Source organism: Odocoileus virginianus, chromosome 3 (assembly GCF_023699985.2).
Source record: "Odocoileus virginianus isolate 20LAN1187 ecotype Illinois chromosome 3, Ovbor_1.2, whole genome shotgun sequence".
Lineage (NCBI taxonomy): Eukaryota > Metazoa > Chordata > Mammalia > Artiodactyla > Cervidae > Odocoileus > Odocoileus virginianus.
The window spans coordinates 45,745,870-45,769,224 of NC_069676.1; the positions used below are offsets into that span (position 1 = coordinate 45,745,870).

A 23,355-nucleotide genomic window follows, 5' to 3' on the forward strand; every position below is an offset into this window, starting at 1 on the left:
TCTGCTTCCTTCTCTGGTGCCTGACACCATTTCACTCACCTCATAGTGATCACCGGGCAATTGTCCACATGATCGTGAACACCCACTAAGGGGACTGGCCTCTGTGGGCCTCACTGAAGAGCTTCATGGATCGGGCACTGTGCCAGACAATAGACACCAAAGGAACCCAGACTCTGTCCAGTACATCTTGAAGAAAAAATATTTTTTAACTGAAAGCACGCAAGAGTGGGTCTGTCCTTTTCATGTCTGAGACAGGGTAGAGAGGCTGGGTGACAAAAATGAAATACTGAGAAAGATTCTCACAGTTCAGCTTTTATTAAAATTAAAGGAACATAAATTACAGGAAACTAGAACACGAGTCCTGTTAAAAGAATACATGTGAGGAACTGTTTTCCTCAGCCAGCGCTGTAACCGATGGAGCAGGTGACAAGTGTTTCACAAGCTCTGTGGTTCCTACCATCCAAGCAGAGAACACCCGATCAAGGACCTGACTCACGCAGTGTGGTGTACAGGGCGTCAGGGATCAAGTCTGCCTGCCAATGGACAGCCACACGGACACAGCACCCACACAGACATACAGATTCAGTGCCTTGAATTTGCTTTCAAAGAAAGTATTTTACATGTTATGTATGAATTAAACAAGAAGTCCAACAAAGGTTCTTATTGCCACTGAAAGGGGGGTAAGATAATTTGAAATCTCATAACCAAAGGTGAGAACGTAGCACTGGGACACTTTTGTTGCTCCAAATGCTCCGGTCCCATGCATTACTTCCTTGGCCAATGCTGAATCTGTAAATCACGAGCCCCATGACAAGAGCTGCACAGGGGCCCTGAGGTGGTGATTATCCACTACAGAAGAGGCCTCTGACACTCCCAAATGTCGGAAGTGCTGCGAGCTCTCCTGCTTGGTCAATAGACACACAGCACGGCTGAACATGAGGGGCTTAGGACTCTAAATAGTGCAAAAACTTAAAAAAAAATACATTCTAATCTCCTCGCTTCTCTAGGCAAACAGAAAAACTCCAACTAATTGGATTATGAGTTTGCTCAGCTTCCCAACTTGATCCATCAAGGTACGAATGGGGAGCGCAGAGGCAAGTCAAATGGCACCTGTCCCAAAAATAATAAAGATTCTTTAAATGAGACTAATTGGCAGATAAATACACAAAATCGAGCCTGGAGTGTAGACACAGCTCAAGAGACTAGTAAGTTGTAAGTGTAGTATGGACATCTGCAAAGCACATGCTGATCACATTCTTAGCAGGGACCATGACCACTCTTTTCAAGTTCCTTGACAAGATGTTTTCTCAAGAGACATATATCATCCAGCAGCAAAGGGCTTAGTCCTGAAGCTCTGAAGAACAAGGAGATAGGAAAGAATGAAGACTAGTCAGCTGGGCCTAGAACCTCCTTGGAGTATATGCTGAAGGGCAGGCCTTTCCCTGGGCTTCTCCATGCCAAACTCCAGGCCAGACCGTGAGAGATGCCAGGAGATGGGCCAACCAGACTCACCCTGCCTCACCCCTGCTGAAAGCCTGTCTCCAGAAAAAGCAGACAGGCATCATAGATGGGTAAGTGCTGCTTCAGGCTTAATGTTAAACCCTAAACAACTGAAGAAACACCAGTGATTTGTGTGTTTTTTTTTGCAATCTCCCTTGCATGTGGTGTTAAGAAAGAAGCCTCCAAGTCAGCCTGGAGCTATTGAAAAATCAGATTGGGTAAGGTGAGAAACAAAGGGAAAATACCTACAGGCATGAATGATGTTAGAGACAATGACACAATAGAACATAACATTTCATTATCATGGATAATAAAAAGCAATTCAAATATTGTGAAAAATTATTTTATAAAAATATCTACATTAAAACTTTAGCCTGAAAGCTATAGCTTCAGTTTTATAAAAAGGCAATCTTTGAAAGCATCTGGCTCAGGAAGATACAAACATTACACAACAGATATCAAAGTAAGACAGCTCAGAAAGCATCTTAGGGGATATTGCAACTGGTTAGTCACAAAAAAGAATTAAGTATTCTTATTGCATAGCAGAAAATGAGGTCACTTTCATTTGCATAATACTGCAACTTTTTAGATGGAGAGATGCCATTGGGTACTTAAGAGAAATAACTTTGGAATTCAGAGTCTGACTTCTCTGTTGTCCAAATCAGTATCCAAGCAGAGTCTAAGCTGCTTCTAACCTTGAGCGGCAATTCCATTTCATTACTGTGATCAGACTTTAGATACACCACTGGCAAAGCGGCATTCACAAGCAGTTGTGGCCATCAGAATAGGGGTATGGGGGGCTCACCTACCACATGACCAGCACAGACTTGAAAATAAGTCTGTTGTGCCCACTGTAGGGAGAAAATCATATGGTGGTAAAGGGAGAGCTAGTTTTGGATGGCATCTGTGGGCAGATATAGCACATTGGCTTTTTGGTGATGACGTACCAGTGTTCTAGTCCCCGTGAGAAAGGACGCATGGAGGTGAGATGAACACAGCCTCAGAACACTGCCAACAGGGGCAGTGCTTCCTGGGCAGGGAGACGTAAGAAGGGGCCAACAGCAAAAATCCAAAAGGAGAAAACATACTGGCTAGCTCTCATGGAGGGGACACTCTGTGGGAAGATGACCATGAACAGTAGCCTCCCCTACACAAGCATGATAAGCATGAAAGTTCAGCTTCTAAGTGTTGGGAGGTACTTCACGTTTCATCTGAAATCAGGAGCTGTGTGACAGCACGCATCAGACCCCAACCCCCAACCTTATCACCAACACACACACACACGCACACACACACAGCCTGAAACAAAGTCCCAAACCTTCCTCAGAGAGGGAGGGGAACAACATTTGGAACAGAAAGCACATTCCTTCAGCTTCTGATCCAGAGTCAGGCAGAGCTCTGAAACCACAGCCACCTCTGTGCCAGGTAAGGGTGGAACGTCCAGCTAACAGCATGTCTTGATCTCTTTGGCTCTTTGGAACTATTCTTCTAGGTCCATAAAAGCTGGATATTTCAGCCTCTTCCCAAGGCTGCTAAAGACCCTGGGTGCCTTGGTGTTCTCCAAACATCTCGCTGATACAATATCTGCTCAACATCATAAGGAGATGCTTCCCCCTCAAGAGAGTTGAGTGGTTCGTGCACAATAAATATACAGTAAATACACAGAGTGGCCAACTCGCTGGGGAGGGTCCTGGGTTTCTAACTTGGGGTGAAGTGGGGAGAATGCCAGCCTCCTGCAACATCTGCTTAGAAGGGGCCCAGTTGTATCAGAAGTCCAACGTCATTGTTCATAAAGCTCCTTGGCTCCCTAAGGGTGGACTCTGACAGCAGGAAGGGTAAATCCCAGCCCCCAAAGTTGTGAGGCTGCTCCAGACATAAGATCTCCCCTCCTTATGCTGGAAATTCCAATATAAGCAACTTGATAGTTCAGGAACAGTACAGCCTTAAGGTTCTTTTTTTTTTTTTAATGCAAGTGAGTCTGTGCGCCCTCAAATACCCCTCTCCAGATGTCTGAAGTTCTGTCATTAATCATTTTCACCTGTGAATTAGCAAAGCTTTCATCAAGCTCCTCTCTCAAAATGCAAGTATTCCTGAGAGACATCACACATCCAGGGCCTACCACCATGTCCTCCCTCATGGAAGCAAGGAGTGGGATTTCTGAGGGTTGGAGAGACAGTATAGGCCTGGAAAGGGGGAGAGTACAGGAAAGGAGGACAAGGGTGTCAGACAGACTAGAACCTTCCTCACAGACGGCTGAGGGCCAGGGCCAGCCAGTACACCCCTTTAAAGTCATCCGTGTCCATGTGAATCATACATGACTCCAACCAGTGCAAGGAAAAACCTATCTTTGGGTTTGGAGGTAGGGTGACCTTTTACATCACCACCAAACCAGAACACTTATGAGAGTAAAATGGGATGCTCTGAATAATTAAATCTGGATAATAAGTATAAACAGAGGCTGTCCTATCCCGGGAAAAACCAGAAGTAGGGTCTTCTCTGAGACCACTATGGGCAAGGACTAAAGCCCTACCACTTGGTTTTGTTGCTTTTGTCTCCCACGTATTTTTTTTCTCCAGTGTGTTATTCAGTGCTTCACTGAAGAGCTAGTTTTCTCAGCTGAAGAGACACAAAATCTTCCAAACTTGGAATCCATTACATCAATGACCAGGGGCCCAGAGACCAGGCAGTTCTGACGAGAACTTCCGGGAGAAGAGGTGAGGGAAGAGCACCCAGCTGAGGGGCTGGAGAACCCACGGTCCTAGTTCTAGCACACAGAGGACACAGGGCAGCTTCAGGGGAGCCCCGCTCCTCTGCAGACAGTGCCAGTGGTCTAGGCCAGTACATAGGCCTGGTCATTTCTGGACATTCCTGGTGTGTCCAACTGCACTTCCAGTAGACAGCAGCTTTAGTAGTCTCAAGGTCCCCATGGGCCAATCCAGAAGAGAGGCTTCTGTGACTTGTTTTTTAGCACAGCAGAAGGATCAGTAGTACAGAAATGGAGTAGACTGTCATCATCCTCCAACTTAGTGAAGCAAAAGGTTCTGCACACGCATGTACACACACACACTCTTGCACACATACACACAAAAGTTCCAGCTTCTCTAATACCCCTATAGAAACACACACACACACACAGTGCTCAAAGGTGCAGCCAGAACTATCAGGAACCCACTGCTCAGGGCAGGGGACAAAACACCTCATGGGAGCCAGTAGTCAATCACTGTCTTCCCACCCAGACAATACTGCCAAGTTAGAGGAGGGCAGTTCCCGCCCCACTGCAGACTCCGGCAGCGAGTGGCATCCAACCAGCGTGGTCCTGCTGCGCTGAGTCACAGGCAGCACCCCTCCCTTCCTCCACCTCCTGGCAGTGGGAGTTGGGGTCACAAGGGCTTGTGAATCACAGCAACACCTAAGATGAAAGGGGGAGAAAGTTACCGTATTATTAATAGTTTCTGCAAACTTATTCAGAGTCTCAAGGAGATCATGAACAACATCCCAAGCCACAGTCAAGGGAAATGGGGATGGCTTATACCCAAACACTGAAGGGCTTGTGGACTCAGGTTGTCAGCAGCCAGCTGCTTCCTGCTGTAACAGCTAAGTCCCCACAAGATGCTGAAACATAAAGCACAGTCCCTCCACAGATGAGAGATCTCACCTCGCATCATCACACCAGCTCGTCTCATACTGTAATGACTCCTCTTTCCAGCGCTCAGCACCCTCACTGGAAACCTCACAGCTCTAAGTTTGTATAACTTTAAGAGAAGTGATGAGTGATTCATGTCCCCTTTTAGCAGACATGGAAATGAACTGGAAAGAACAATGGACTGACTTCATGGCAACAAGAACAAGTAAATTTCCATCCTAGCTCAGCCACCACTCAAGCTGCATTGTGGCTTCAGATAAGTCCATGTACCTCTTTAGGCTCCATTCCCACATATTTAAGGTCATCTAACTGAATGTGAAAATGAAAGTCACTCAATTGTGTCTTACTCTTTGCAACCCCATGGACTATACAGTCCATGGAATTCTCCAGGCCAGAATACTGGAGTGGGTAGCCCTTTACCTTCTCCAGGGGATTTTCCCAAGCCAGAGATCGAACCCAGATCTCCCGCATTGCAGACAGATTCTTTACCAGCTGAGCCACAAGGGAAGCCCAAGAATACTGGAGTGGGTAGCCTAAATCTTCTCTGGTGGATTTTCCCAACCCAGGAATCGAATGGGGTCTCCTGCATAGCAGGCAGATTCTTAATCAACTGAGCTATCAAGGGAAGCCCATCTAACTGAAAGATCCCTCCAATGCTAAATTGTACGCTTGGATAAACATTCCAAACATGTCTGTATGTGTTACTGTTTTAGCCAAGTTGAACCATACTCAACAGCTAACTTAGGAGCCTAAAGTCTTACATGTAATGGGCTGCAGCTGTGCAGCAGACATTTGCAGGCTGACTCACCCAACACCTCTTCTACTTGCTGTCCTCTGCTACTGAGAGGAGCAAGTTTCGAGCTCAGGTTCCCAGACTTCCTTGCAGCTAGAGGCGCTGCGATCCTGGCTCATGCAATTGTAAATACAAGTCTGTCAGTGCTGCAGCTTTGGCTTTCTCCCTTGACCTGCCTGGAAGAAGCGTGCGTAAGGTGCAAGGGGCAGCAGGAGCTATTCATAAAGCTGGCAGAACAGAAAAGACAGGAGGAACCTGATTCTTCAATAACAGTCTGAACCCCCAGGCTAGCCAGGGACTTCTTTCTGCCTGGGACAAATACATACATACAAATAAGATATTTCCTTATTTAAGCAAGTATCTGACAGGTTTTCTGGTACCTGCAGCTGAAACAAATTCTAACTTACAGGTAAGGTGTAACTAGGAGCCTTACTTTAACATATTCCCATGACTAGACTATCAAATCTGGTTGAAAATGAGATTGAGAGAACATTGCTAAAAGAAAGCCCAGGACACCCAAATGGTGAGATTCTGTTGAGACATGCATTTCATGTCAATATCTGGATAAAGGTTCAGACAGAAAAGATCAGAGGTGGCAGAATCCAAGTCCTCAGACCCAGATGTGCTGTCTGCCCTTCAGAACATCCTGCCTGCACCTGAGGCTCCTCCTTCTCAAGGTAGCATTTCTTTAAAAAGCAGGCTCCTGCATTGCTTTTTATATAAGCTTTCTGATTATAAAATAAAATATTCCCATTATGGAAATTTTAGATAACACAGAACACCAAGAAAAAAAAATTAATCCCTACATACAAAGAGAATCACCATTCTCTTTTTTGGAATATACCCTGACTTCTAATGATAGTCATAATCAGCCACTGAGAGGTTTCTACCTGCCAGACAGGCATTGTGCCAGGTGCTTTCCACATATTCTCACATTTCATTCTCACAACAGCCCCAAGAGGCTTGATATGATTTTATTTTCATTTCACAAATGAGAAAACAGGGGTTCAATCAGACTGACTGGCTTGCCCAGAGGCCCAGGGCTAGTGGCAAAGCTGGGACTTGAATTCAGATGTGACTCCAATATCCATTTCTGTAAACAGGAGCTACTCCAACCCCTCTGACCCAGGACTGCTCAACCGAGCTCACATGGTACATGCATTTTGCATCATCCTTTTTTTAACCTAACAGCCTGTCACAAACATATTCTCATATTAAAAACAAGTCCACTGTATAAATATTACACAGCTTATTTAGCTATGTCCCTCACATCTGAAAATAAGTAGTTCTCAGTTTTTTGCTATAATAAATAATGCTCCAATAAATAATTTTGTCCATAAATCTTTGCATGTCAGGCCATTTCCTTAGATTCTAAGATAACAGATTCACTCAGTCAATGGGTTTGAACATAAACTGCACATCTGCTCGTTTCATTCCCACCTACTTCTGGAGTAAGCAGACAGTAAAGAAATGGACATGAAATACTCAGCACATACCCAAAACTCTAACTACTCACACCTGCACTTTCCCCTCTCATTAAGGCTCACATGGAGCCAAGGGGGCATCGTTCACTGGCCTCCCTGCCTCACATAGGAAAATGCCCTGCACTTTTCACTTCAGCTTCAGAGAGAAAATAAAAGTGCTGGTTTTAATAAATAACAATGAGAACAGAACCACTCTAGGACCAGAATGCCCTGAAATCTTTTCTATTTAGTTGATAAAAATCCTCAATGAGGAGAAAAAAAAAAGGTAAAATAAGTTCATTAATTGAAGCCTTGGGCAGACAGAACGGCATACAAAGCCCTTTGAGCCTGCATGGCATAGTCTTCCTTTGCACTAAAATCCAAACAAAATGGAATAATGACCTTTCTAATGAAAAACAGAATAAGAATACCACTGGAGTCATAGTGAATGATAATGGTCATAAAATACTTAGGAGAATGACTGGCATATTGTATGTGCTCAATAAATAAATGTTAGCTCTAACTCTTCCAGTTTCTGGAGAACCAGAAGCTGAGCTACATAGATATATTTGCTTGTCTCCCTAGAGACCCTTGACCTCAGCCCCGCCAACTCTGATCCTGTGCCCTGCACCTTACCAAAACTGTCACACACACCCCCTACCAGGAATAAGCCTCCATAGGCACTTCTCTGGCCGTCCAGTGGTTAAGACTCCGTGATTCCTGTGCAGGGGGCATGGGTGCAGTCCTTGGTCAGGGAACTGATTTCACACGTGAAAAAAAAAAAAAAAAGCCTCGACAGCAGCTTCATCCCTCCCTCCCCACTCCAGCCTCTTGCTTTACCCGCTAACCCTGAGTTATGGTAGCACAAAAGGCACGGGCTTAGGACTGGGTTTGAATTCTGACTCTGACACTTTCTTTAGTCACATGATCCTGGACAGATTATTTAAACATTCCAAACCTCAGTTTCATAATCTATAAAATGGAAGTATACAGTCTCATTCAACCAGAGCATTGTTGAAAAGAGTATCTTGTAGGTAAAGATTTATAAACAAAATTATTTACTGGCACATTATTTATCATAGCAAAAGAAGACTCTGAGAACTACTTAATGTCTGACATGAGGGGAAACAGCTAAACTGTGGAATAGTTACCATATCTAACACACTGCTTTGTGGTGCAGGGAGTGGGTACCTGGCAAAAAACAGCTATCTGTGTGGCTGTGACCCAGCCTTCAAGTTTAATTAGGCTTCGTCTCCTCCAGGAAGTATTCCCTAACTCTGCCACTTCTCACATGTCATGTCCTAAAGCCTGTGTAGCACATTTCCTTTAGAATTTACATGTACATTATCTTGTATTTCCTGGTTTTGGAGGCTGGTCAGGAAGGGCAATGAAATTCTAAAACCTCTTATGACAACTCAGATCAGTTGGAACGGATTCCCTGGAACACTGTTAAGAACAGTTCAGAGGCTACCTTCAACTTCACTGGGGAAATGAGTGCTAATTATGGGTATCTGTCGTGGGCACAGCATGAAGGAGTGGTGACATGTGACAATCACCTCCCATCCCTGGAGGAGGCACTCAATCCCAAGTTAAGCAAACTGACCTGGGCCCCACCTGCCCCACCCCATCCCCGGCCCCAGTGTGGGGGTGGGGGTGGGGGGGAACCCACTGACCTGCATAGCTCCGCCCTGTGCTCATGTTGGTTGGCAGCAGCGTCCACTTGTCAGTAACAGGATTGTAGTACTCCACCGAAGCCAGGTTACAGGATCCATCATCCCCTCCAACCACATATAGGAGCCCATTCACTGCACAGACCCCTGGGAATCAAATAGAGGCCAGAGGAGGCATGAGAGCAGGAGCACAAGTCTAGATTGCCCCGGGGTCACTCTTCCTTCCCTTTGTGGTAGCACAATAGATACTTGGCTCCTCAGGTTTAAGTCTGCTCAATGAATGAACACCCAACAGTCACTGGGCTCTGAGGAGCCCCCTTCCTAACAAGGTCATCTCTCTGACCAGGCGGCTTTCACAAGGATACAGGCCCACAGATGTCCCCAGCTCTTGACCCTATAAATAGGCACGGAGCACCATAGGTACAGGCACAGGGTGCACAGGCCTCCCGCGCTCAGTCTGAGCTAAGAAAGAAGACAACTCAGGGGATCTCACCCACACCACCTCTACTCTGCTTTCCCTGATAAGCCCTGTGTCATCAACACTGTGGGGCACTAATGCTTGTGCTTATGATCCCTTCACACAACTGGTGTCTAAATCCACAAACAGTTTTCAGGCACAAGGTTTTCTACCCACCCTGATCTCAGAGGCAGCAGGTCTGGGGGCAAGGTCTCATGTAACAGGGACTCAAGAGTAGGAAAATGTAAGTACTGCTCATCAAGACTTTAAAAGGCCACAGTCCAATATTCTGTGTCTTTTTTCAAAATAAGATTCAGGGATTATGTGCTCAGATGCTCAATCGTGTCCAACTCTTTACGACCCCACAGACTTTAGCCCAGCAGGCTCCTCTGTCCATGGGGATTCTTCAGGCAAGAATACTTGAGTGGGTTGCGATGCCCTCCTTCAGGGAATCTTCCCAACCCAGGGACTGAACCCACGTCTCCTCCACTGCCAGCTGGATTCTTTACCACTTTTGCACCTGGGAAGCCCTAATTCAGGGGTTGTGCAGTACTCTTGCCTAGAGAATCCCAAGGACGGAGGAGCCTGGTAGGCTGCAGTCCAAGGAGTCACTAAGAGTCAGACACAACCAAGGGGCTTCACTTTCACTTTTCACTTTCATGCATTGGAGAAGGAAATGGCAGCTCACTCCAGTATTCTTGCCTGGAGAATCCCAGGGACAGGGGAGCCTGGTGGGCTGCCATCTACAGGGTCGCACAGAGTCGGACACGACTGAAGCAACTTAGCAGCAGCAGCAGCAGCAGCAGCAGCATCTGTGTGCTCAGTTGCTCAGTCATGTCTGACTCTTTGCAATCCCATGGACTATAGCCCACCAGGCTCCTCTGGCTATGGGGATTCTCCAGACAAGAATCCTGGACCTTCCCAGCCCAGGGACTGAAGCCAGGTCTCCTGCATTGCAGGTGGATTCTTTACCGTCTGGGACACCAGGGAAGTGCAAGAATACTGGGTTGGGTGGCCTGTCCCTTCTCCAGGGCATCTTCTGGATCCAGGAATCGAACTGGGGTCTCCTGCATTGTACGTGGATTCTTTACCACCTGATCTACCAGGGAAGCCCAATTCAGGGGTGGGTGATGCTCAGAAAGTAGTAATTACCAGTGTTGGTGAACATACTCTCAAATACTGGTGAGTATAAAAGGCACCACTTTCCTGGGTGATGTCAGGAACACATATACTCCCTCTGAATCCAAGATTTCACTTCTGACCTTTTATTCTAAGAAATAATTTTAAATGTGTGCATTAATTAGCTATAAAGGCTATTTATAATAACCAAAGCATTACTTACAGAAAAGATGGAAATGACCTAAATGTCCAATAGCAGCCTGGCTCTTTAAATTATGTTACAGCCATTTAAAATAATATTATGTAAATAGGCTTAGTGTTATAATAAAATATTCATAAAAGATTGGAAAGTGGATCTAAAAAGGCAAGTTTTAATAAAGCAGTATTACAGAAAGATTCCATTTTTGTCATAAAAAATAGAAATATCCATTTGCGAATGTGAGCATACACGTACATTTACATCTAAACCGAATTCTTGCATTAGCTGCCTTGAAGGTTCTGTAATTCCTCATTCATGTGGCTCAAGGCCAAATGTCAGGTTATATCACAGCAGGCTTAGACAATGAGCAAATTAATAAACTCCCCTCTATTTACACTTTCAACAAGTCAGCTGCAAATGGGTTTACTGAGCAGGTAATTTGAGTATAAAGGAAATAAGTATGCCTGAAAGTCACCCGCTTGTATTTCCAGCCAGGGAAGCTGGGCTGAGCCAACACTTGGATAGAGTGAGAAGGCAGAAAGCAAGACATACCAACATAAGACACGACCCATAGGGCAAAGGTCTAAAGGGAAATGGTTTAATAGAGGTATCAGCCTCCAGGAACAAATCTAAACGCTCTAACAAAAATCATTCCTACAGGAAGGAAAAGGGGAGGGGAAGGGAAGGGAAGGAGAGACTGGAAATACAAACAAGAGAATAAGGAAAGTGGTCCTTTTGGATAATGGATCACAAATCCTTTCATGGATACCACTGAAAGGAAGGAAATCAGTTTCTGGGGGAAAGCGAGAGGTTCTTTTAGCCAGACAGCAGCAAAGAAAAGATAGAACCAAGTGTCATTGTGTGGCCCTGTCCACACAGCCCTAGGCTTAGCTACTCAACAAAGCCATTGGGCCTGGGCACACAGCTCCTCCGGGCCTGAGTCCATCCATGTGCGGTGAAAGTCACCATGCTTCACCGGGAGGGAAGGAACCTTCTGCCTCTGAGAGGGGGCCCTCTGGCTAGCTTTGGGGGTTCCATGCTCTCCCTGCCCAGCAAATGGACACTCCCTGCTCAGGATACAAGCTCAGTCCCAGGCCATGGGAGCTCTCCATTCTGCCTCTTTTAGGGCCAGTGTTTGCAAGGAGAAAACACCCACAACCTCCCCACAAGGAAAAGAGGGAGGAGCCATCACATTACCTGCATTGCGTCGGCACATGTTCATGTCTGCCACCTGCTTCCAGGTGTTTGTTCCAGGATCGTAAACCTCGACACTCTTCCTCACCAAGGGCCCATCGTGCCCACCTGTGGCATACAGCTGCCCACTGAGGACCCCAACCCCTGAAAGGCAGAGCACAGAGTCGCAGCCTCAGGTTGGCTGCCACAACCAGAAACCGGGAGGCCTGGCACCCGTCCTGGACAGCCATCACCGGCAGAGTGACGTGGGGAGTGCTATTTTGTCTCTCTGTAACTCAGGGTCCTCGTCTGTAAAACAAATATAATGACACCCTGCCTGCCTCATAAAATCGCCAACCAGAAAACCTCCAAATAGAAGGCAAATATGACCTCATTTCTACTTAAAGACATGTAAAAATATATATAATAAGTGTGTGTGTGTGTATTAAAGAGACTTAAAATGGAAACTACACAGCAGGTGTGCTGAGATCATGACTGCTGAGACCTCCCTGTTTATCTGGAATCAGAAGTTGTCCTTTCTGCCCCTGGGCTCTCCTCCTAAGGGGCAGAAGGGCCCTGAATCACTCTCAGTGGTGATAAGCCTAAACTGAGGGACAGGACTGCATCGTTTATAGGTTTCAGCATAACCTTTTGACATTCTCTAATGCAAGTCAAGAGGATGTCACCCTTTAATACAAGAGGATGAGATGGTTGGATGGCATCACCAATACAATGGACGTGAACTTGGGCAAACTCCAGGAGATGATGAGGAACAGAGAGGCCTGGTGTGCTGCAGTCCAAGGGGTCACAAAGAGTAGGACAAGACTGAACAACAATACAAGTCAAGGAAATAAAATCCAGAAAGCAGGTGGGTGGCACAGTGCCCTAGGAAGGGCAGCTGATGCGGTGGCCAGAATACCTGGGTTCTGGACCTGTGTCTTCAACCTGCCCACCAGGTGGTGTTGCCCTTTCGAGGCCTTGGTTCCCGCATGTGTAGTGAGGGAGCTGGACTAAATGGGTAGTTCCAGTGGACCACAGACTACTGCACTCCATGGACAGGCTGCAGCTCAATTAGCTGGGGAATTTTTGAAAATATAGATTTCCACAGCCTCACTCCCAGAGACGTTGGCCAGGAATCAGAAAAAGTACCTCAGGTGATTGGGACGTGCAGCCAGGTTTCAGACCCAAGGTCTCAAGTTCCAGAATATAAAGTTCACGTGGACGAGAACCATGCTTGCCTTATCATGTAGGTTGCCCTGTGCCTAACAGCACGTAGTAGGTTCTCAACAAATACTGCTTGAATGACAAGACATATAAAATTCCACCAGTAATTATGCGAGTGTGCAAATGGTTCCTCGCAGTTGCCCTAAACTAACAGCAGATGGTGGTGTTGCATCAACAGTGGCTATCTGATGGACTCGTGCAGTGGCTATCTGATGGACTCGTGTTAATAAATACAATTCAGTGTGTTCCCAAGCTGCCTCACCTTCCCCTGCTCCATGTGCAGAGGAACGAGCACACGCTGGAACCTAGAGATGGCCTCTTTTCCGCACAGCCATCTGCTGGCACTGCCCACCCCTGCTGAGGAGGCAATCAGGGACACTGCGCCCTTCTGCGGCCTTCTCCTCTGAAGTTCACACAGAGGTGAACACAGTGTGAGCCCCCATGCCAGGGTCTCTGGGTCTCTAGTCACTAAAGAACACCTACTAGGGCAAGTACACGGGTGCCCAACTCCAGAGGGGAGGCTTCCCTGAATCTTAGGGAGGTGAAGCACTAAAGAAATGCTGCCCCAGGAACCTGAGGCCAGGGCACTGAGGAAGGAATCCACCTGGGGGAAAGAGACAGTCCCCTGAATTGAGGTCACTGTGCCTCCCTCGTCACCATCCAGGGCCTCTGGCCCAGGTGAGAGGCACAAGCAGCCTGAGGGACATCCACTCAGCAGTGACCCCTGGGCAGCCTGACACAGAGCAGTGAGGCCTCCAAAGGCAGCTCTCTCCACAGGAGGAGACTGAACTTTCTGAGGTGGCTTTGTGCTCAGCTTTGCTCAGGGCTGACCCTGCACACTTTCTGCTCCAGGTGCCCCCAGGAACACACACCTCAGTGAGCTGCTCTGCTGCTTAGGAGCTGCCCTGCTCCTGGCTGTGACCTCTTGCTCTCACACCTCAGTCACACATAGGATTTCCAGTAAGGGCAAAGAAGACCAGCAATACTATCAACTGAAATTGCTAAAAGAGCCCTGTGAAGGAAGGAGAATCAGGAGACTTGTGAATTGAACTGAACCCTCGGGAACACCTACTGCAACTCACTCATTTCACATCTTAGGAAGTGGAGGCCAAGACCACATAGCACGCTCGAGTGGACCCAGAACCAAGGTCCAGACCTCCTGCCCTCCACGCATATGCTGCGTGCATGTTTAGGAAGGGCCAACCTGTCAGGATGGGCAGAGACAAGCTCCCTAAAAATAGCCTTCCAAACACAAATGCTTCTTAAATGGAATCATACAGCTTTTTCTTTTTCTAACTAATGAGTGAGTATACAGTGATTCTTGAAAAATATTAAAACAGCCTAAAAAAAATAAATAAATAAAACAGCCTAATTTTCAAGGAATGCTGAGGAAGTGGTCATGTATTTGGTGGTATAAAATGAGATCACAATTCAAACTTCAAAAATACAAAAAAGATAAAGTAATAACGTTGTGGGGAAAAGCTCTCAGTTGTGGCTTCCCTTCCCAGAAGTCACATGGCCTACCCGCCAGCCGGGGTGGTCACCAGTCACCACTGCCGCAGAGAGCCGGTGCCCAGCCCCCAGCGTCTCCGTCTGCCCTCCCAGACCCTTGCCTCTGGGCCCCCAGGTGACGGGGCAGACAAAGCCGGGAAGACGGGGCTGCTGCTCCACTTCCTGGAAAATCCCAAAGCTCCTGGTCTTCCCCCAGGAGGCCAAAGTGGGCCACACATGGGGATTTAGTCTCCTCCCACATCAGGAAGGGGGCTGACGTGAAGAAAGTTGGGGAAGAGACACCAGTTTATCTCCAAATACAAACCTGACTTTTGACCCCCTAAGACAAAGACAAGCAAGCTTTAGCTTTTCCAGGGAAGACTGAGACTTCATAAGAATGAGACTCAGATAATCTGAGGTCAGAAAAAGATAACTCTGAAGGGAGACAGACCTGAGTAGGAATCCTGACTCTGCCAGTGACTAATTAAAATGACGAATGACAGGACCTTGGGCTAACTAACCCCTGCTGACTCACTTTCTAAATCTGCTGAGTGGAGTTACGTTGTGTGAGCTATATTGTGAACTCCTGCAGGGCTGTGATGAGGATTTAATATAAATGAGGAATAGATAGTGCTTATTAGGACAGCACCTGGCAACAGCAAGTTTCACTTTCAAGAAATGTGGACATCTCCAAACAAATGGAAGAGATGACGATGAAGGGAATATGATCCCACTGGTTCTCTACAAAGGGATCCCCCTGAGAAAGGTTAACTTGCTGCAAAGGTGCGAGTGGGATTAGAAATACTGAAAGCAGACAGGAGGGAGGGAAAATAAGGTAGAACGTTAAGCTCTTGGCCTCCAGACCCACAGGTGAGAACAAACACGGCCTGCCCCCTGGACCCCGACTCCCCACCCCTACCCCATACCTGCGCCGCTGCGGCGAGTGCTCATGTCCGCCACGTATGTCCACTCATTGGTCGCTGGGTTGTACTGCTCCACGGTGCTCAGGCACTGGCGAGAGGCCCCATCATAGCCCCCGACGGCATACAGCTTCCCTGCAACAGACAAAGTGGCCAGGGGTGGGGGGTGCTTCGGACCCTGGCATGGAACTGGAGAGTAGCTGAAACTCCGCCTGTAACCCGCTGGCACACCCTCACCTTCATCAGGGTTCGGGTCTCCTTCCCCAGGAAGACCAACCGACTTACTCCCCAGCCAGAGCAAGCATCCTTCATGACTCTGCCTCCTACTTCCTCTTAAGCCCTGGGCTCCTCCTCAAAGCAGTACTGAAGCTTTATCTAAAAAAGCACCCCAAACACCCAATGCGAAACTATGGCCTGGCATCACCAGGGCTCAATGTATTCTCACTGGTGAACTACATCAGATCTTCTCCAGAACAAGGCGCCGGGGAGATGGAAAGTTTAAGGGCCCCCGCTGCAGCCAGGCTGGCAGACTTTCTGGTTAAAGGCTCACAACAGCAGACAGAACAAATATAGAAAGATATTCTCCAATAGGAACCCAAAGGTTGTCTTCACCATGCTTTGTACTCTATCCACAACCCAGGCAGGCAAAGCATGTGAATGGAGTGCTCTGTGTGCACTCTGGGCTGGAGTGGCTGGAATTGATCTGTAGATCCCCTTACAATTTCTGAGCCATACACAAGAACCCTGAAGTACCATCATCTATTTTTTTTCTTTATCTTGGAATAGGCAAAGGTTTATTTAACCAAAAACAAAAAGTGTAATCCTGAAGAAAAATATTGATCTACTGGATTACATTCAAGTTAAACTTTAAAAAAAAAAATTGAAGAATAATTGCTTTACAATGTTGTGTTACTTTCTGCTGACCATCACCTATTTTTAAAATAAAGTACCATAAGCTATTATCAAAGAGCATCATTTTGGCCTAGGGATGGTGGTGAGGTTGGGCAAGGGGGCAGGAAACTGGTATTTGAGCTCTCTCAGAGAGATTCAAACATTTGGATTTAACATGTAGTCTTAGAATGCAGTGGGATTCTCTGTGTGTGTGTGTGTGTGTGTGTGTGTGTGTGTGTGTGTGTTGGGTGTGGGGGTCCTACTTCATCTGAGATCTCAGTTCTATGGGGGACCTTGGAGTTATAATAAGGATCTACACTATAATAAGTATATAGTAAGGATGTATACTAGCTACAGGCTAAATAAATACCACCAGATGCAAATCTACTTAAAAGGTTACCTAATCAAAAGATTCTTTTTGGTCAATATACACTTTCTTAATGGAGAGACACCAAGAATACAACCAGTATGTGAAAAATCTATAGTTATTTTAAGTCAGAAAGAGATTCTCAGGCTGAGAACCATGTTCTACCATCAAGACTTTTCCGCACCAAATGTAAAATTATTTCTTCTTCTATCATTGAGCCTGGTTTTGTTTTCTGCCTCAGAGCCCTCTCAACTGGCCCTTTTGCTCTCTAGCCAGACAGCAGAACCCTGACTCAGACAGGCTCCCCCAGGACCCAGGCTACTCTTAGGGTATGTGCTGGCTCGGAGGTAAGCACCTGCCTGGACAGCTATCCATCAGCAGGGAGGAGACAGGCCAGGGGTGTGGAGGAAATGAGACGCTCCTGAGGGCAACCCCAGTCTCTAAAACACACCATCTCGGCTCTATTGGGAGCTTCTGCCTCATCTTTCAGCCTCACTGTCCCTTTTCCTGCATAGAGATTCTTCAGGGCAGCTGGTAGCTATTGATCCTGGTTTTCCTGCTCCTGTCCCCAGCTGTCGATCAGGCTGTGACGCTGTGGTAAGGAGATGAGGACAGGGAGGCGGGTTCTGTGCAGACCATGTGGGGGGCTGTATCTGCAGGGCCTCGGGGAAAGTAGCATCCACTGAAGATACTCCCTGAACACGCCCACCAAAGCTGCCCGTTGGACTCTGCGGCCCCAGGGTGATCTGCAGCCGAAAGAGCTTCAAATTCAGGATGGACAAGATAAATAATCCCCCAGTCTGTCCTCCATGTCAACAGGGTGTGCTACCACACAGCACTCTGCCATGCAGAGCATGCTTACAGAAGCCTCTGTCAAGGGGGTCAAGAGGAGTATTTCTGATGAGCACCATGAAGGCATCTCCTCTAACTCCCATCAACCATCTCAACCCTGTGTCAGCTGAAAAAATATCCACTCAAGGTTTCTCCTTTCAGGGATATGCTATTTTTAACCCCTACTCTATTGTTTGATATTCCTGACTAAGGAGCAAGGGGGGAAATGGGAAGGTGGTTAGACAAAGCACTTACGCTTGGCAGACAAATCAATTTCTGTTTCACCAGAAGGATGAGATTGCAAGAAACAATTTATCTTGGTAGGAGGACAAAATCCTTGCACTCACTAAGGTGACTTGTTTGGTGTATTAGAACAATATACTTTTAAATTAAAATTTAAACTACACTGGCACAGACCAAGAAATGCAGCAAGAGAAAATTACATTTCTATTAATGTCTAACTCCCTGCCCGACACTCTCCCCGAAGCACGTGTATGAACTGTGTGTACACGTGAGAGAGAGGAAATGCCTGTGTACCTGTGTGAATGCATAGATTTTCAGCTAAATTCCCACTTCAAGACAGGCTAATGAATCAGTGTTGCCCTGCGAAGTGTAACAGTTTAGTCTAAATAATACTCTATGCTTTAATATGTTGAAATCATACATATTTCTAAAACTCCTCTCAATTATTAATAACATTTGCTAATGGTCTGAGTTAGAATTTGGAGATCTGGGTTCAAGGAGTGGCTGCGCTGTCTACCAGTGTGGGACAGGCACACTGATTACTCCTCTGGGACTCAGTTTCCCCTTCTGGAGAATGGAGAAAATCTAAGTCCTGCCCTTCCCCTTCAAGAGAATTTTAGGAACAAAATGAGAAACTGGATATGAAGGCACTTAGAGCTCCAGTGCACTGTCTAACCAGGCCCCAGACCTCACCACTCCTCCTACCTCACCACACATATCCTTCCTGACCAAGCAGGATCCAGCACCAACCTACCCTTCAGTGACTAATCAGAACTGGGGAAAGGGACCTACATCACTCAAAGCTCTGCTGACAATGCTCAACATAAAATATGAGGACAAAATCGATTGAATAACTGACTCTCACCCCCCCCCCCCACACACACACACACACTAAACTCCCAGGTTACATCTTGACCCTGGACTCCCCAACCTGTAATATAGACAAGCGGCCAAAACGAGAGCCCAGCATTTTCCCTCTAGGCTCCTCCCAGTACCCCCAGTCTAGTTCACCTACTTTCTAGCCATGGGCCAGTAGCTACACCTCTCTGAGTCTTAACTCCTCTCATCCGCTAATCAGAATACTAGTACCCAACTCCTCAGTAAGGGGAGGAACAGAGCCAGGACACCGGGAGAAGGCCCGGGGGCCAGGGCAGGAACAGAAGCCTTACCCTCCACGACGCCCACGCCCACACTGCTACGGCGCGTGTTCATCGGGGCCACGAAGAACCACTCGTTGGTCTTGTAACTGTAGGCTTCTACCGACGCCAGGCCTGGGAGACAAGCGACTTGTGAGGTTTCTATGTTTCTATGGCGCCAGGCCTCACCCTGAGAGTGAGGATGGGGGAAGAGTGCAGACCTGGGGGCCGAAAACCCGGGCGAGCATGACTCAGCACTACCTCTGCCTCACCATGCATCCCGCGGCACCTCCACAAACACACTTGCAGTGTGTCTGCCAGAGGGGACCACTAAGACCTGACCTAGAGAGTGGGCTGTGAGAGGGCTGAGGGTATAAAGTAAATCATACAACCACGAATGGACTACGTACCTGAGATCGCCTCACTGAACACCTATTTCAACCCTCTTTCCCCTTGTCTTCCTCAACTTTAGAGGCTAGAAAGATGAAAACCTGTCTTCCCAGACTTCCTTAGAGCTGGGGGTGACCAAGTTAATGCAATCTAAGCAGGATTTCTGAAATAGCCTTTGCTTTTCTGATAAGAGCCCCCCCTTCTCAGCCCTGCCCCCTTCCTCCGACCCCACTACTTCTTGCTACCTGGAATACAAATGTATTGGCAAGAGCTATAATAGCCACCTTGTGACCATGAGGACAAGTCTAAGAGACTCTGCAAGATCCTTGAACAAATAAACCAAGCCAGCAACTGCCAATCTCTGAATTTGTTTCACGAGTAAAACAAAAGCTCTCATTTGTTTAAGCTATGGTTTAGTCAGGTTTTCTACTAGCAGTCAAAAGCAATGCCTAAAAGAAACAATGCCCCACTATCCTTTGTTCTCTTTATTCCCAGTCCCCCCTCACTAGAAGCAGCCTCTGGAGGGGCTGTATAACTTGGAATTACATGAAGGAGGCAAAGAGAAGGTTGAAAAATGTTACCAACTAGTGAAGAAAGAAATGAAATTTCAGAGGGATAAAGCATATTGTTTTTCACGTCACTGGGGACCAAAAGAGTTAAGTGTTTACAGAGAAATCCACCTGGAGATATAAGAAGAGATAAGATAATTTCTCCAAGTCCATGTCCACCAGTATTAATAGTTTCTGATTCTGACTTTGGAGTGAGATGAACACCAGGAGCAAGGAGACGCTTCTGCAGTGTCACAGCCTTGCGCAGCTTTAGTGGGCCAGCAGAAAGGGCAATGGACAAAGGCTGTGTGACTCAAGCCAAGTCTCTTCCCACAACTGAACCTCAGCTCTCCCATCTGCTCAGCAGAGGGTTCAGATCACAATCCTGAGACACCCCTCCAGTTGAGCTTGCTCTATGTTTTATCTGTGGAATAAGTGAGTTCCCAGACACTAGAAAGGAAAAAAGGGCCTCTTCTGAGAGTGGGGTACTTCCTGGAACCTAGAAATGACAGCACATGGACAGTATTGTGTGTGTAGGAAGGGGTAACTCTGACACACAAGCTGGGAGAGGAGGAAGGATGGGTATGTTCTTGGAACAATAGCTACAGAGAGACCAAAGGTTGGTCCAAGAGCTGGCTGAGCAAACCAGGGTGGTGGGTTCAGTTATTCAGTTATGTTTGACTCTTTGTGATCCCTTGGACTGTAGCCTGCCAGGCTTCTCTGTCCATGGAATTCTGCAGGCAAGAATACTGGAGTAGGTTGCCATTTCCTACACCAGGGGATTTTTCCCAACTCAGGGACCAAACCTGCATCTCTTATGTCTCTTGCATTGGCAGGAGGATTCTTTACTGCTGTGCCACCTGGGAAGCTTCAAACCAGAGTAACATGGAGTGCATGTCTCAGGCTGGATGGTGACTGAGTCCGGGACCTACCAGTACTGCCATCAAAGCCCCCCACGGCATAGAGCAGGTCATTGAGTACAGCTGCACCCAGCGTGCTCCGGCGCTCCTGCATGCTGGCGATGGACGTCCACTGGTCCTTCACCCCATCATACACGTCCACTGTCCGCACACGCAGTGAGCCATTGAACCCGCCCACAGCATACACATGGCCAGCCATGAACACCACACCTGAGGCACAGGAAACCAAGGCATCAAGGTCATCTCAAACGGCTGATGACTCACGTTTTGATAAGTGACAGTGTGGGAATGAGGCAGGCATATAAATACTGATAGTTTAACAGAGAAGGTGATCTCCAACTTGTGATATTTGGAAGTCACTATAGGACTCATTGGATTTCCTCTCTGATTTGCATTGCTAATTTTGTTTGTGTCAAGCAAATATTTACAATAGCCTGAAGTCCCTAAGCACATAAGAACTGACCCCAGAAGGTACAGCTAGAAAGTGTGCAGGTGGGGAAGGGAAAGGAAGGGAGTGTGGAATGCACAATGTTTTCAGAAACAGGGAGCAGAATTTCAGCACCCTGCAGAGACCTGCAGTGTGGGAGTGGGGGCTGGGGGGCAGCTGGCACACTGGGAGACCATGCGACTCACCTGCTCTGCATCTCCTGGAGGGAAGCTCAGCAATCTGGTCCCAGCGATCCTCCTCGAAGTCATAGCACTCCACGCTGCGGATGGCCTTGGGTGCCTGGCCACCAACCACGATCATGACCTCCAGAGAGACAAGTGGACATTAGCTGGCTGCCCCAACATCCAGACTCACGGGTGACCAATCCCTACTACACACATGCTCACTGCTCAGAGTCCGTGGATGATCTGAAATGCCAATTTACAGAGCTACATACATGAAGATGCTGCCCCTGCTCACCAACAGGTATGAATATTCAAGAAAAATCTAATGAACCATCTTTCCACAGAAACACAGTCATTAAGTCTATGCTTCCCAAGTGCCCCTACTCACAGTTGTACTTGGGGCATGTGCAGCCACTTGGGGCATCTTCTACAGTCTGTGTCCTTAAGGACTGGGGGCAAGGAGACTAAATTTTATATTGAAACAAAATATTCATATATATTTCTCAACATCTGAATGTATTTTGGAATAGAGTATAGAATTTGGATGCATTTTTAAGATAAAATTAATTCAAAAATATTTTTGAATGCATAGACTGTAGGGGGTACTTATTCTTTGGAGTATGGGAAATTTGTAAAACACTGTTTTGTGGCGGTTACCACAGAAATGTATGTAACTGATGATGTTCTGAAAAAGAATGCTACTAGTACTATTTCTACAAGTAAGGTAGTAGCTACCACTGCCAGTCATCATGTGAAGTATGTTGTCATTCCTCCGTCACCACAACTCAGTGAGGTAGGTATTACCATCCACATTGATAGGTCAGGAAAGTAAAGCTCAGGGAATATAGGGAAACTGCCCAAGGTCACACAGCTAAGAGCAGCAGAAAGAGAGACTGAAAGCCAACTGCATCTGACACAGAAGTGAAGACAGCCCCTCCCCACTACTCACTGCTCCGCTCTAAAGACAGGGTCTATGCCAGGACAGCTCACTACACAATGGTTTTCAAACTGCAGGTCACATTTCTTTGGTGGGTCATGAAATCAAGTTTTAAAAGTTTCTATCATCATACTTTTAATAGAACAGCACAGAAAATACCATAAGGATGTTATCTCATGAAATACTTGTTATGGTTATACACACATGTATGTGTCTCCTGGAAAGCAATTTAGGCATATTTCTTAGTGTATTTAAAAACAAACAAACAAAAAAGAAAGTCACTGTTTTGGCTGTAGCAAGGGAATGTCATCACTCCATTGTGGTATCCCCATCGCTATGACAACTGTCATGAGTTATTAATAAATAAAAATTAAAGCACCAGAGTTAACAAAATTTTACATATTTCAATAAGCTTATACAAATTAATGGCTGTCCCACAATGACATTACTCTCACTCACTCATTCCAATATGCTTTCTTAAGTGGAGAGAAAGAGATGAAGTCACAGGCAGACAATCAATATAAGTCACAGGATCCTCTCATTACCTGAGGCTTGTCTTATTTACCCCAGTGGATCTCAAACTTCAGTGTGCATCAGAATCCCCTTGAGGGCTTGTTAAGCCACAAACTGCTGGGCCTCACCCGCAGAGTTTCTGGTTTAGTAGGTCTGAAGTGGGCCTGAGAATACACATTTCTAACAAGTTGATGTTGATGCTGCAATTCCAAGAGTCATACTTTGATAACCACTGTTTTACTCCCACAAATATAGGGATTTCCTGATGATGTGCCATTAACCATGTTTGCCATTATACTTATCATAGTGTTCTTT

General features: G+C 46.6%; 1 protein-coding gene across 5 annotated transcripts in view; it reads right to left on the minus strand.

Annotated features, from left to right (window-relative positions):
* Positions 1–296: 296 nt before the first annotated feature.
* KLHL3 (kelch like family member 3) overlaps positions 297–23,355 on the minus strand; it is a 277,231-nt gene continuing 254,172 nt past the window's right edge. For all 5 annotated transcript variants that reach the window (XM_020893036.2, XM_020893024.2, XM_070465404.1 and 2 more), the window contains 7 exons: positions 21,612–21,729; positions 20,991–21,188; positions 19,154–19,255; positions 15,659–15,787; positions 12,042–12,182; positions 9,073–9,216; positions 297–4,909 (listed from right to left, as the gene is read on the minus strand). In XM_020893036.2, the coding sequence (XP_020748695.1) occupies positions 4,881–4,909; positions 9,073–9,216; positions 12,042–12,182; positions 15,659–15,787; positions 19,154–19,255; positions 20,991–21,188; positions 21,612–21,729 (861 nt within the window). In that variant the 3' untranslated portion in view covers positions 297–4,880. The remainder of the gene's footprint in view (positions 4,910–9,072; positions 9,217–12,041; positions 12,183–15,658; positions 15,788–19,153; positions 19,256–20,990; positions 21,189–21,611; positions 21,730–23,355) is intronic.